General features: G+C 42.3%; 1 protein-coding gene across 3 annotated transcripts in view; it reads left to right on the forward strand.

Annotated features, from left to right (window-relative positions):
- The window catches only part of LOC146822157 (uridine-cytidine kinase-like 1), a 280,047-nt gene that overhangs the window by 229,746 nt on the left and 34,487 nt on the right, over nucleotides 1-15,814 (forward strand). For all 3 annotated transcript variants that reach the window (XM_085613282.1, XM_085613281.1, XM_085613284.1), the window contains exons 12-14: nucleotides 10,302-10,424; nucleotides 11,652-11,759; nucleotides 12,165-12,321. In XM_085613282.1, coding sequence (XP_085469408.1) covers nucleotides 10,302-10,424; nucleotides 11,652-11,759; nucleotides 12,165-12,321 — 388 coding nt within the window. The remainder of the gene's footprint in view (nucleotides 1-10,301; nucleotides 10,425-11,651; nucleotides 11,760-12,164; nucleotides 12,322-15,814) is intronic.

Here is a 15,814-nt window from a genome sequence, read left to right on the forward strand (position 1 = left end):
CATTCTTTTGCTCACCATGCCACCCTAGGTTAGACCTTGCCATATGCAAATCCGTCTTAACCCTGTTCCTCATGGGAACAGTCCAGCCCGAACTGCTAAGCCAGGTCCTCCCTGGACCAGAAACAAGCATCCCAGGACCGGTTTCGGGGTTTCACTCCTCTTCAGCCAGGATAGCTTGATTCCAGTGGGACGGGAATGCCCAGACGTGGGTCCCGTGTTCTCCATTCCACTGGAATCAAGCTATCCTGGCTGAAGAGGGGTGAAACCCCGAAACCGGTCCTAGGATGCTGGTTTCCAGTCCAGGGAGGACCTGGCTCGGCAGTTCGGGCTGGACTGTTCCCATGAGGCACAGGGTTAAGACGGATTTGCATATGGCAAGGTCTAACCTAGGGTGGCATGGTGAGCAAAAAAACGATGGATTTAACCCAGATCTCTTGACTGGGGGTGAATGTTTTGATTTGTTCTGCATTCTGGCCATGAATTCTGTGTCTTTTGCTTTCTCGTCAGGGGTAGTAAGCTCTATATATGGACAGCAGATTTATCAGGATCGGCTGTCGACGAGTTGTGATTCGGGAAGCGGAATTACCAGGACATAGATTTGGAAAATATTGGAGAAGAGGCAATGACTTTGGTATGGACAGAGGAGCGCGCTGTAAAGCAAACGATTCCGCTTTAAAATTTGGTGAAGAAGGCAAGATTGCACCACGGGAATAAGGAGGAACTAGTGACAAGTTTAAGCTTTACAATATATGAGCTCTGATGATGTCTCAAGGGGACGTAACGCGTAGGTTGTTTTGAACCAATAGACGTTTGAACTGTGGAGAAAAAATTCTGGTTAATAAAGAAACGGAAAAGAACGGACTGCAATATTTGATTGTTTATTATCGTAAAGTACACGCTCCTTCTGTTCTTTAAAACAGGGTCAAGACTGATTTGCATATGGCTGGGTTCAAACTGGAATGGCATGGTGAGCAAAAAAACGATGGATGTTCTACATTCTGTCCAACTGTTGTTTTTGCATTTACTACCACTGACGAGGCGTGGAAGCGCTTTTTCGACGAGTAGCATGCTACTCCGGAACTGTAACCAGGGGTGAATAAACGTCCAGGTCAACATCTTTGTTGGGTATAACACATGGGTGGAATACTCTCCATAAGGGGAAAATAAACACACAGATGTATGCCTCTACATCAGTATGTGTGTGTGTGTGTGTGTGTGTATATATATATATATATATATATATATATATATATATATATATATATATATATATATATATATATATATATATATATATATATATATATATATATATATATATATATATATGAACAAACACCAGAGTTCCCACTATTGTCACCTCCAATTCAAAAAGGCAAAAAATCGTGACACGGACTCCAAGGTAGGTGCGTGGTTTTCTTCTTTTATTTTTTAGGCAAATAGACGCTTCGGCATGGCAGCATGACGCGTTTCGCCCAACAAGTGGGCTTGATCACATAATGAAAAGTTCTAAACTTCACTATATAAAGCACTTACACAGGTGCCACTCATTGCGTCATGTGATGCAGTGAACACAGAAGAAATACTCTTTGTAGGGTGATCTTTCTGAAAACGTAGTGAGCAAACAATTATTAGTTACTCAAATGACTGTACACATAATATCATGTAAAAACCACAATTATTATATAAATTAAATAAATAATTTAAAATAATTGATAAGTTATAGAGTGCAAAAATGCAAATGTGCAAATCGATGATCAATAAATAGTTAAACATTTGTAGGTGCCAATACCTCAATGAAACCTGAACATCATTTTTTATGCACCATATTGCATGGCGTCATTGGTATAGAATTAGGAAAAAATTCCAATATATCTTTTTACCTGGCGTCTACAGTCATAATTTTTAAAGAGTCAATCCCCTACAAAAAGGTTTCAAAAAAACTGTTTGGATTTTTTGTGAAAGTCTTCTAAAGTGCTAAAAATAATAATGTCAAAAATAATCACAATTATATCTATTGTGATTAAAAATCATATTAAGTGAAATTGGAAACAGAAGTTGCAAGATTCATTAACCCATTATAAAATATGTTTCCAGTTTGTAAGAGACATATAATTTGTTGGAGGGAAATGTACCCATGAACTCTAAATTCTACATCATAATGGACACTTGTGATTCTATGTGATATTGTTGCGTAAATGAGAATTAGAATTAGAAGCCAAGAAGTCATAAAATAACCAGAATCTCAATTACTAAATGTGTGAACCTCATAGTAAATAGGTGTTCGATAGTACATATTGATACGAGGAGATTGTCTAATCAATGACCGTTGTAAGAAAAGGAAAGGAAAAATCAACATGTAGTGTACTTGAATCCCATTGTATTGTCAATAATCTTACTTCAATCTAAATAAACTTGATAGAGTATGTAAACATTTCGACAATATTATAAATAACCTTTAAAAAGATCTATAAAAATACATTCTTAAAATTTCTAACAAAATACAAAAATGTATAAAACGACTTTTCAAAATTTCAAAAAAATGGAATATAAAAGATTCAATTTCCACAGTAACATGTAAAATTATTTTCCTTTGCAGTAAATTACGATGCCATCGAACAAACACCAACAAGTATGACCTCATAGAAAATTGTATAACTCCTCCCCATTGTTTAAACCATTCGGTGTGCGAGTGTTCAATTCAAGTATAAATTTGGCCTCTAATTGCCTGAGTGCTTTCTCCCTGTTGCCACCCCTTCTCATGGGTGGAACAGCAGAGATAACAAAATACTTGAGGTCCTCCAATTTGTTCATGTGGACTGCCTTAAAATGTTTGGCCACAGGAAATGTCATGTCGGAGTTGACTATCGCCCTAAGATGTTGAAGGATGCGAACATGCACCTGAAGCTTGGTGCTTCCTATGTATTTAAGATTGCAAGTGCAGCTCAATACATAGACTGCAAACTCCGTGCGGCAATTGTATCTGGCCTTGATTTGGTTTTTATCAGCACCAAATATAGTAGTGTATTGGGTGGTGTTGATTCCGAACCTGCAGGCCCTACAAGTACTACATTTTACAAACCCATTTTGTGGTTTAAGCCACATGGTGCTGGTTTTGTTAGTTGGAGCTGTCAACTCTGGACTTGATTTGACTAAGGCATCATGCATAGATTTGCATTTTCTGAATGTCAATGTTGGTGGATCAGGAAATAACTGAGTGAGTATCATATCAGTTTGTATTATGGGCCAATGCTTATTGATGATAGGTCTGATTTTTCTGTGCTGACTGCTATAAGTTGTTATAAATCTCATTGGATTCCTGTCAGTGTTCTCATAGGTTGCACATCCCCTGTTCCTATGTTCAGTGGTAATGGTACTAGACAGTAGATCATCCCTGGATTGGGTGCAGACTTTAGCCAAAGCCACATTGATCATTTGATCACTATACCCCCTTGCCAAGAATCTGATCTTGCTCTCTTTGATACATTTTTCAAAATAGAAATCTGTACTGCAGATTCTATGAAGTCTCAAAAATTCCCCATAAGGGATACTTTTTATTAGATGAGAGGGATGGAAACTAGACGCATGAAGCGTTGAGTTTCCCGCAGTGTTCTTTCTATGGAGTGTAGTTTCAATACTGCCTTCGTCAGCACAGACTTGTACATCTAAAAAAATCAATGGACCCATTACTGACCACTGCCGTGAAATGGAGATTGAGATTATTGTTGTTAAGTGCATTGATGAATTCTTTAACCAGTACTTCAGATCCTTTCCAAACAAAAAATGTCATCGATAAAGCGCATCCATCCTGTGATGCGCTCATCCCATATCGTCTTGTGTTCTATTTTGAGGACCTGTTCATATGTATATGTATATATACGTGTGTGTAGATGTGTGTGTGTGTGTGTGTGTGTGTGTGTGTATATATATATATATATATATATATATATATATGTGTGTATATATACGTCTGTGTGTGTATATATATATATATCTGGTATGGTTTGAGGTATGATTATAGGTACAAACTAAAGTGCCCCAAAAACAGTCAACCGGACCATAGCATACAAATACCCAAGGCATATAACAAGGTAAAGGCCTTCTTTCCTCTACCCTCAATTGCCTCCTAAGGACATAAACAGGACGCATAATCATAGAATAACGTCCATGTTCTACAATACCGTAAACAGGGAAGAGTAATAATAGATTCCAGCAGGTCAACAGCATACCTATACAGTTGTCTGTTGCTACCAAGGCGAACATCAAACAGAATACGTACTCCCATAAAGCAACCAGGCACCCCAAAACACCCTTAAACTGTATCTACATAAGGCATTAAAACCGGCCCATTGCATCAAAATAAATGAATAAATAATAATTCTGGCAACATACAAATAAGAGCTAGTGGTTGGTAAAGACCGTATTAAAAATAGCACTCATGGAATAAAACAAGCAAATCGGGCGCTGGCCTACACAAGGATGAATGGGCCTATAAAATATAACTATTTCAATATACATCCAGGGGTTTTGTTCTGGTCCCATCTAAAATATGTAACACACTCGCAAATGCAAATATATACACAACGGAGTACATATATGGGTACTTTCCTCAAAGGAAAGCTATATGGATACCTACTATGTACACACAACAGGAGAACTCAAATTCTCTCAGAAAACAAGTGGTACTCTACACCATTGGTGTTTTTTATTATCCTAGGGGGATCAACCACACTTCACTCCCTCCTCCACAATCACTAAATACCGCTACGCAATCGATGCCCAGTTTGTGAATCTAGAAGATGTCTATGCTGCAAAACGAAAATATTACTTACCTGTAAGAATAGTTTTGCAGCCTAGACTCTTCCAAAGTCACATACGACCCTCCCTCCTCCCCTGTGAAGGAGAAAGAATTAAAACAATAAATACAAGGAAAACTCAACACATTGTCCCTACATAAACCTAGTACATAAGTACTTCTAAGGACTAACGAATAGCAAAAGCTATACATCTTCTCTTTCAATATTACATACGTAATGTATATAAAACAAAAATAACTAGTACCGCAGCAACTATGCTGCGTATCTCCTATTATATCAACCGATGACCCCTTTTGGAAAAACTTTTATAGCAGCAAATACCTCTGACACCATGGATCACAGTATTACTTTAGTCTCAGCAGATCTATTTATTGACTGCGAGTTGAATATAATTTCATATATTTAGATAACTTAGTGAACACTTTCTCGATGTGACAATCATAAATCTCCAAATTTCCACTTTTTCAACAATACAATGTGACAACAAAACACATATATCACAAATATAAGTTTCTCAGTGTGACAATGAACTGATTTTCACTTTTCCAACAAAACATTATAACGACATACATAAATGTGAAAAATTGATACATGAATCAAAACAGTACTCAGATATCCTCTTTGTTAGATAGAGTGGCATATAAAGTCATTATTGCCTCCACGTTGTATGATTGGTTTGGTCCTAGAATGTGGTTAGAGAAAAAAATGTATTTTCCCAAAGTGATGCTAGAGAGCGTTGACTAGATATTTAGTTTTGGCTCTTTTGGTGTAAGTTTGTCCGTGATTTTTCTGTTCCAATCTTCTTTTGTCTTCCGATAATATCTGGGATCGGCTAGTTGTCGCTCTACTTCTAGCTCGTATTTTTCTCTGGGCCAGATGACAATTCCACCCCCTTTATCTGCCGGCTTTATAATAAGGTTTGTGTTTGCTCTTAGTTGTTCCAATGCCTTATTCTCATCTTTTGTGAGGTTCCATTTGGTGAACGTTTTCTTTTTCTCAAGATTGTTCAGATCTCTTAGTACATTTTTTTCAAAGGTTATGAGTTCTATAGGCATGTTGTTGGTACTTGGGAAGAAAGTAGAGGGATTTTTCAAGCCTGAAAAATTTCGAGATGCCTTTGATTCATTTTCGTAAAAAAAGATTTTTAACCTCATTTTGCGGAACAGTTGGATTATTTCCATCTTGGTTTGGATGATGTCTGGTTTCACTGTGGGAATAAATGATAGACCCTTTTGTAATACTTGAATTTCATCAGTATTTAAGACGTAATCCGATAGATTGTAGATACAGTCTTGCTCTCTCGTTACCACCGATATACGTTCCTCCGGGTGGTGATCTCGAAGGACGGCGACGAAGAGTACAGAGGAGAAGAAACAACCCTGACCGACACAGAACCAAACCGGTATGAACGATACTTGCGACGATGAAATTCGGGGTCCCCTAGATAACTTGCACGGACGCTTGGAATATCACGAGTTCTCAATAGTCCCGCGAAGCACTAAACTAGGTCCCTTTGAAATTAAGCACGGTAGCTTAGCTCAACACGGTCTCTTGTTTTAAATAAAGTCCCGTTGAATCACCAAATGCATGCGGGTCACAACTCGATAGAAAAACTCGCCGCATACATTGCCACAACAAAGAGGAACGGGCACGTTTTATAAATGCCGCATTAGAGCACCAACTGGTGTTCACAGACCCACGCATGAGACAACACAAACTGGGTAATTAGCCACTATAACCAGTTTGCATATAAACGCTCAATACAGTTTTTTAAACCATTTTGTATCCAATAGATCCATAAAGAAGCCAGTAAATGCTTAAAAGACCCACACATCATAACCCGGTCACAAAAGGTCGAACGGGAAGGTACGTGAAGCCACATTCAAAGAAACAGCAAAGTTATAATTTCGTTAAACATGAAATATATAACGTCAGAAAGCTGACAGTGACACAGAAATGTCTCCCTTGTACTCCGCAGGTAAAAGATAGCGCAAGCAACCTTTATCTGACAGCACGTAAGTTCCATTTTTTAACCAGACTTTTAAGAAAACAATTAAGTGACTGCTCAGAAAATAAATAGAGTACACTTAAAAGCTACCCAATATCACATTCCTTTATGATAAAATATATCATTGATTTTTTCAGAAAAAGATGTCCCATGGAATAATAGCCAAGCCCTGATGAAGACCTTAGGAAGGCAATAAAAAGGTCCTTAGCAGGAAAGGTCGAAACGCGTCGGCTAACAGAAAATGAGAACATATTGGGGATAAAACTATACAATAACGCCCCTTGAAGAGCCAAAACTAAATATCTAGTCAACGCTCTCTAGCATCACTTTGGGAAAATACATTTTTTTCTCTAACCACATTCTAGGACCAAACCAATCATACAACGTGGAGGCAATAATGACTTTATATGCCACTCTATCTAACAAAGAGGATATCTGAGTACTGTTTTGATTCATGTATCAATTTTTCACATTTATGTATGTCGTTATAATGTTTTGTTGGAAAAGTGAAAATCAGTTCATTGTCACACTGAGAAACTTATATTTGTGATATATGTGTTTTGTTGTCACATTGTATTGTTGAAAAAGTGGAAATTTGGAGATTTATGATTGTCACATCGAGAAAGTGTTCACTAAGTTATCTAAATATATGAAATTATATTCAACTCGCAGTCAATAAATAGATCTGCTGAGACTAAAGTAATACTGTGATCCATGGTGTCAGAGGTATTTGCTGCTATAAAAGTATTACCCAGATTCCGGCCTCTGAAAACCTCATTGAATCCCCCCTCTTATTATATACTCCCCTTTTGGAAAAAGGCACACCTAGCTACCTACATAGCTCATACACACAAGCAAACACTAGTAAAAAAAAGTCTGTATAGGTATATATATAGATAGATAGATAGATAGATAGATAGATAGATAGATATTTATTAGTAAGTCACCTTTTACAAATCAACAAGTGTCCCATCACTCTCAGCCCTATAAGCAATCAATATTATACTTATTCAACAAGCAGACATAATCGCAACACAGAAAGGTAAAAAATAATCTGAGAGCTTGCACACACACAAGGGGGGTTGTAGCCTCATCAGAGGGATCAGGTTTCGCAACCTCCCAACACACAAAAAAAAAATACAAAGCACTTTCCGACTCCAACCACTAGATGACGGATATGCACAGTTTGTGAATCTGGAAGAGTCTAGGCTGCAAAACTATTCTTACAGTTAAGTAATATTTTCGTTCCCAGCCCTGAGAACGCCATCCACCGGGGCCGGGCATGTTTAAGGGTAAGGGATCCACACCAATCCAAGTTAACCCCCAGGGACCTAAAGTAGTACATGTGGGGGGGGGGGGCGAAAGTTATTGTGAATTGTTTTGTTAAATGCATAAATGTTGTCACCGACCTATTCCTTTAACTGTAATGTTACTTTAACCTTTGTTTTTCAGTGAATTTCTAAGGTTTTTTTTCAACACTAAACATATCTACTTATCACACCTAACTATAACGTTGCTTTAACCTTTGGTTTTTTCAGGGGGAAAAAAAGTGTGTGTATATATGCTTACATATGGATGTGTATGTGTATATATATGTGCATATATATATATATATATATATATATATATATATATATTACTCCTCCAAGCTGCTCCAGAATGCTCACCACCTCCAAACCGGAGGGCGCGTCGACGTACGGGCCTCCAAAGCACGGCCCGGAAATATCAAAATAAAGATTCCTCTTGTCAAAAAGGAAGGTCGACGCCTTGTCTGCTGCGCATAAATCTTTAATCAGCTCAAAACGTTATACGCGTTTCGCCTGCAAAGCAGGCTTGTTCACCAACAAGCCTGGTGAACAAGCCTGCTTTGCACCAACAAGCCTGGTGAACAAGCCTGCTTTGCAGGCGAAACGCGTATAACGTTTTGAGCTGATTAAAGATTTATGCGCAGCAGACAAGGCGTCGACCTTCCTTTTTGACAAGAGGATTCTTTATTTTGATATATATATATATATATATGTGTGTGTGTGTGTGTGTGTGTGTGTGTGTGTGCGCGTGCATATGTTTGTGTGTGTTTATACATATGTATGTGTAGTTGTGAGACTTCTCGATTGTAAATGTCCTACCGCTTATGATGAACAGAAGACCCATGTAAATATCCTATGTTTATGATAAAGACACAAGTGATCGAGAAATAGCACTACTGGTCAGCAGTGCTTAATTTGAGCCGGTGGTTTCCGGTGCTCGGCAATGGCACTTAATTGTCTAGCTAATTTAGAGATGACCACAACAATGGTTAATTATTAAAATAGTCCGAATAGTCGCACATGTAGGAGTATGATGGTTAGTAGTTGTGGTGTTACTATCATTGGCAGCATAGCAGGGGCTATGTGTGGTGCAAACTGCAGGGGACTCCTGACGAGAGACCTGGCACTTATATATATATATATATATATATATATATATATATATATATTTTTTTTTTTACAAATTAAGCACTGCTGGTCAGTATATGTTACCTAAGATGGCTAATACCCCTCCATCCAAAAAATAAATTATGGGGTGTTTGATAGAAAAGAGGCTACTCTAAAACTTCTGAATGGGTTGCATTTGTGATGTGTAGAATTGTCCATGTTCTGGAAAATATTCCCCACACATCGTGTTATTCCTTAAATCAGTTTTTAACCTGTGGTACGGGGACTCCTGGGGGTCTGAAAAGTCTACTCAATGGGTCTGCGACTACCTAGAAAATTGAATAGAATTAGCAGATAAAGTGTATACAAATAAAGATGCAAAATTTAGAATTTTAAAACGTTCTGTAATTGTGAAGGAATTTTAAATTGGGGGCTAAAATTGAGTGTCCTCAGATTGATTCGGAGGACCAGTGGAAGTGCATCAAACGGAATATAGTATGGACGATGAATGGGCTCTGAGGAACTTAGAAAAACTCAATTTTTGGATTGTTTTGCGGTTCAAATGATTGAAAATGCTTAGAATTGGGACTTGGCTTCCAGTAGTGAGTGTGTGGGGGGTCTCCAGATTCCAATAATGATTCGGTGGAGGGTCCACAGAAGTCAAAAGGTTAGGAATCACTACCCTAAATGTTCATCATTCCTTGTCAATGGTTGGACATCAAGAACTCTTGTGTAGTAGGGAGCTAATGATATAACCTCCTAGTGATCAAGAATCTTTCCTTCACCGAGAGGTTCTAACTGCTGGAGACATGGAGCTTTAGGCATATCAACAGTCCCCGTTCCCCCAAGCCATCCCTTAAGTGGTTCAAATCAATGGCTAGTTGGGCTGCCGGCTTTCTGAGCCAGCCCAGCCCGGTTACCATATGACCCAACGCAGACGAGCCTAAATTGTATAGTTCTCAATGTGCTGACAGTTGAGTTTTACTGGAAAGGAATGGACAGCCTGGTTGACCTCCCATGCTTAGCATTGTAATGATACATGTTTCTTCTCCTCGTCTGCAGATCACAGGTGTGTCCATTCTTCGAGCAGGCGAGACAATGGAACAAGCTCTTACTGCGGTTTGCAAGGATATCCGGTTAGGAAAGATACTAATCCAGACGAACCACGACACCGGAGAACCTGAGGTATAGTGATGGTTTGACTAACTCGGAGTTCAAATCACTTGCAGGAAGATACTTGTTTTTCAGCATGAGAAGAGACCCACTCCTGCTGTTGATAGTGCAGCGACGGTGGTGTCTGAGGCTGACTAGAAGTGGCTTTAAACTGAGCTCATGTCTGTGTACAAGAGCTGACTCACTAAGTTTACTCTAAACACCTGGCATTAAGACCCCAGTTTGGCATTTAATTGTGATAGATGATTTGATATACCTGTGTGTGAATGTGAAATCATAAGTATGCTGGTTTATCGATTTGATCTAGGTAAATGTGTGTGTGGGTATCATCTAGAATTGTTGTGTCCCGTGGGTTGATTGTGATTCGAGCTGAGCTCCTGTGCAGAGGTGCTATGAGCTGCCATTAATGTAATGGCCATTATTATTCCTGTGATTGAACACAGATGCTTGGTTTATAACCAAACAAACCAAGCATCTGTGTTGAAGGTCCATTGATTTTCCCATGAATTATCATAGTTTGAGTTGGGTTTCTAAGCTGGTTTTGAGTTAACTGTGCGAAGTATGGCTGAGGCAATCTGCATTTGGATGCGTGATGTGATCTGGGTGAGTTAGCAGTGAACTTCTATGCTAGCGTGCATAGGCTTCTGACTGGCTAGATGTGAGCCCCCACTGAGCATTGCCACTGCACATAGACATGTGTCCCTAGTCAGAGTGACTTCAAGCGGTCCCTCAAGTATGCGTGTAACATTTTCTGCTTGTCTGAGCACACCGGACTCCATAGCCCAGTCTAATCTCGGAATGGGCCTGGATGTAGGCTAATGCTGAAATGCTTGGGGACATGTTGGGTCACACTAGAGCTGGTGTACATGAGGTTTGCTTGATGCAACATGAAGCAAGGTTTCTAAGATAGAGCCTTGAAGTCTTTATGTTGGAGCTGTGAGGCTTTGGAGGCTGGCTTGGGGAGCTGAAGCGACGCCGAGATCTCTAGGAGTATTTATAGGTAAACTCCATGATGGGTTTGAGTTCAGACTGAGGTGTTGTAATGGTGGTTTGTGAACATTAATTCTGAGTGTGTGTAAGTAGTCAGTTTAGTGTGCCTTGCTGTGGTTGGGAGTAAGTTCGGAGTTGCTTCAGTTAAGACTGAGTTCCTGTAGGTGAAGTCTGAGGTAAGTATGTTGCCCGCCTCATTTCATTACAGATGAAGTGATGTCATTGTCTTGTTTTTCCCCTTTGATGCAGTTGCACTACCTTCGTCTCCCAAAGGAGATTGGTGAAGACTATGTGATTCTAATGGACAGCACAGTTTCCACTGGAGCGGCAGCCATGATGGCCATTCGAGTGCTGCTGGTAAGCGTTTCTGGAGGCCTTAATGACCCTAAAAGAGAATGGGTGGTGGTCGCCACTTATCCCACCACTCATAGTACACTGGAAAGGTGAAATTCTGAAATCACACCAAAGGTGGCGCATCAAAAACATACCAAAGAATGTACTGCTTGCTAACTTAGCGATACGTTATTGCTTCTCATCACATTCACGGGAGACGCTTACACAGCTTAGTCATGAACACAATGATTTTCTCAACTCAAGTAATGAGATTGTGTAATTGTTAGTGATACACTTTGCATGGTATTCACAAGAGGTGATTACATTTCCAGTATGACAAGATTATAAATTCCATACTGCAAACATTAGTTCACCTGAGTGTATTATTGTCTGCAGCACACAAGTAAGACTTGACCCCATTTGTTTCAGGACCACGATGTGCAAGAAGAGAAGATTTTCCTGATCTCTCTACTGATGGCAGAGATGGGAGTCCACTCTGTGGCTTACGCATTCCCAAATGTGAGGATCATCACAACCGCCGTGGACAAAAGAGTGAATGAAGAGTTTCACATCATCCCGGGCATCGGTGAGTGGCTTCCATGCCAAACCATGGGAATCGGCCGTTCATTTTGTAACTCGCAATCCAGCTCTCAAAGCTTTTTCTGTCAGTAGCCGTCTTGCTCCTAAGCTATGTAGCACGAACACCAGAATTTCCAGGAGGAGTAAAACACAAACAAAAAAAGGTTGATAAACTGGCCCCATAGCTTCTGAACTCTGGCCCCTTGAGAGCTCAGACTCCTTGCATAACCCACATGTCATGACATCACAACCCCAAAGACGTGACCTTGTCAGGCACATGTGTACTGTCCCTTCTGAGCTTCCTCCATTGGTGGCAACAAGATTCCATCCACCTCGCTCTGTCCTCGCTGAAATAGAAACCTACTGGTGGGAGTTTAGGCATGTGACTGGTGCAGCAAACACCTGTCTGGGCAGCATTGGATGAGCATATACCTTTATCTTCATTTGTTTAATTTTGGCAAATTCTCCACAAGACACAGCAGTTGCCTCCAATTGTATAGAAGGACTAAGACTATTGAGTATGGCTGTGGCAGGAAAGTGTTTTATTCTAGTTCTAAGGTTTTTTTATGATTACTGTTCAGCAGCTTACATATAGTGGGTGCCATTAAAGTTGTCACAGCATTGGCAAAAATAGATAATCAGCCGATCACTAGTTGACTTTTTGTTTCCTGAGTTTATCTCGCATCCCATTCTCATTCCAGCCAGTTCACCTGCTTATAGGGTGTTAATAGAGTGTGAGTGGATGGTTATTTAACAGCAGCCATGTGCTTTTCTTTACTTAGGGAGGGGCTCCTAACGCAGTGGTTCTTAACCTGTGGTGCATTGCCCCAGTAGTTCCGCGACACCTAGTTGGAGGTGGTGGTGGGGAGGTCCGCAGCTGTTTAAACAATTTATTAATGTTCGAGGCATGTGGGCTGCTGAATTCATATCTGTGCATAGATCGCCGCCTAGTGTTGGGTCCGGATGTTTGCACGTTGTTGTCCTGGAAGAGTCTTCGAAGTATCCTGAGATAGGTGACTCCTCCCCTGGACCACAGTGCGCATGGGCATCCTCTCCATCCTCAGATTGTTTTTTTCCGCCATTGGGTTCGGATGTGCTTATCTTGACTCAAGTTAGGAAAATTTAGTTTTCAGGCCAAAAGGCCTTTAGTTTTCGTCGGTACTGTTCCCGATCGGTATCGACAGTTTACTTGCTAGTTAGCGACCTTAACAACTTTTTCGGATCCATTTCATCCGACCATCGACCCTACATCGACGATGGAATCGAGGACCCCATTCAAGCGGTGTCCTGTTTGCCACGCGAAATATCCACATATCGACGTCCACCCGGTGTGCAACAAATGCCTCTCGCCGGATCACGACAAATCGAAATGTATGGCCTGTGCCCGGTTCAGATCCAAGAAGACTCTCCGGAATCGACGAGCCGCGAGACTAGAAGCGCAGCAAGCGGCACCGGCCCCGACCAACATCTTCAGCACCGAGGACGAAGATGTTGAAAGCGTGGAAAACATACCCTCCAGCCCCGCTTCCGAACACGGTTCCAGATCGGAAGACGTAGATGAAGAGCTTTTTCACAGGGAAGAAGCAGACGATGAGGTAGGAGACTACGATGAGGCCTTAGGGGCCGAAGAAGGTAGCTCTGGTGACGAGCAGGGCCTACCCGTCCAAACGGAGGCTATCACAGTGCGTCAGTCTACGGCTCCGGTCGAGGGATCGCCTTCGGGTCTTACCCAAGATCAATCCCGCAGCTCTTCGGCCCCGCCCTCTGGCCCGGCCTCGGACATCCAGCGAGAGCCATTGTTACCCAAAAAGACTGGTTTCCCTTCCACGAAACCGAAACCAATCGTCGCACCGGTTCAACAGAAACCGAAAGTGAAACTGACACTGGTCGGCTCGAGGACCACCACACCTTCGACGCCAGCCAAAACCGTCGGCTCCGACCGTACCAAAAGGGACTTCGGTGCCGAACTCGCTGCAGCCGATGTCGGCGCCGATCCCAAGAGAAAGGCCATCGGTACCACCAAAGCGCCTCGGACCCCGGCACCGAAACAACCGGCACCGACCACCAAGGTTAAAATGGCCGCTCCATCGGAATCCACCTCGAAGGCAGCGACTACGGTCCAATCATCGACGCCGTCGACAGCTACTACCTCTCCTCGACTCGATGACTCTGTGGCTCCAAAGAAGTCCACTCCTACCTCTACAGAACCACTCGGCGCCAAACAACCGTCGGAGTTCTCGGTGCGACAAGTTGCAGCGTCCTTGCAACGTATCAGACAAAAGGCAGCCCTTCAGGCCACCTCGGGCTCCGAGCCGAAAAAGGCTCAAAAGGCACCTTCGGCACCGACCAACATCACCTTTGGTTTGCCGCCATCCACGGCGCCAAAACTATTCGAGATCAGAACACGTGTCACCCAGACAAGGTCCCCATCTACTGAACATTCTCCTACTGGGACATCACCGTCCCACTTCATCGACGCCGACACCGGCAGGCTCATGCTCCGAAAGCGGAAGATCACTTCCGAGCAGGCTTTGGACTCTTACAGGATCCCGCTAAAGCAAAAACTGCCGGCGGAATCGGAACCAGTTCTTTATGAACGCCTCCACACCTCTTATCCAGATCCACAGTCCTTCTCTCCGACGCACTCCGACACGGACGCAATAGAGGACTATATGGGTGACGACACCACCTACCCCAGGGATATGGACCCTGAAGGCCAGCAGGACCCTGATCAAGCTTGGGATGACCCTGTAGACCCGGGTGCCGCTATGGATACACAGGACACGCAGCTTTATGGCGCAAAAACGTCTCCCACAGAGGACACTGCTGCATTCAACGCCCTCATTGAACGTGCCGCAGCCAATCATGGAGTGCAACTCCACTCAGACACAATCGAGGACGATTTCTTGGTGGACACTTTCGCATCCTCAGAGAGGACTGTAAAGACTCTGCCCATATTGAAAGGTGTCCTCAAGCCAGCAAAGGACATTTTCAAAGAAACCACCAGGGCACGGGTAATAAACCCCAGGATCGAGAAAAAATACAAGCCCGCACCTGGGGACCCTACGTACATTAGAGGCCAGTTACCTCTGGACTCCATCGTGGTTGCTAATGCTCGCAAACGGGCACACTCGCAGACAACTGGTGATCAGGCGCGGATGGTCCATTGGGGCGTTGGGGCGTAGCCCCCCCGCCCGCGCCCGCAAGTTCAAAGTTCAGAGACGCCGCGCCCGCAAGTTCAGAGACGCCGAGGCCGAGGGTGGGGGAGAACTAACTGACAATGCATGTCAGTCAGCATGACGTCGGACCGTGGGCGGTCCGGCGTCATGTTGACTGACATGCATTATCACAAGCTAGGGAAAGGCAGCACAAGTGCGCATGAGTGGGCATGGAGATTAATTTTTTACTCCGTGCCCAGTCATGCGTACTTGTGATTTTACTGCCTTGCGCATGCCCATTAGGAGCCCCTCGGTCTCCTAATGGGCAGGCGGCGGACGTAG

This window comes from Triturus cristatus, chromosome 6 (genome assembly GCF_964204655.1).
Source record: "Triturus cristatus chromosome 6, aTriCri1.1, whole genome shotgun sequence".
Taxonomy (NCBI): domain Eukaryota; kingdom Metazoa; phylum Chordata; class Amphibia; order Caudata; family Salamandridae; genus Triturus; species Triturus cristatus.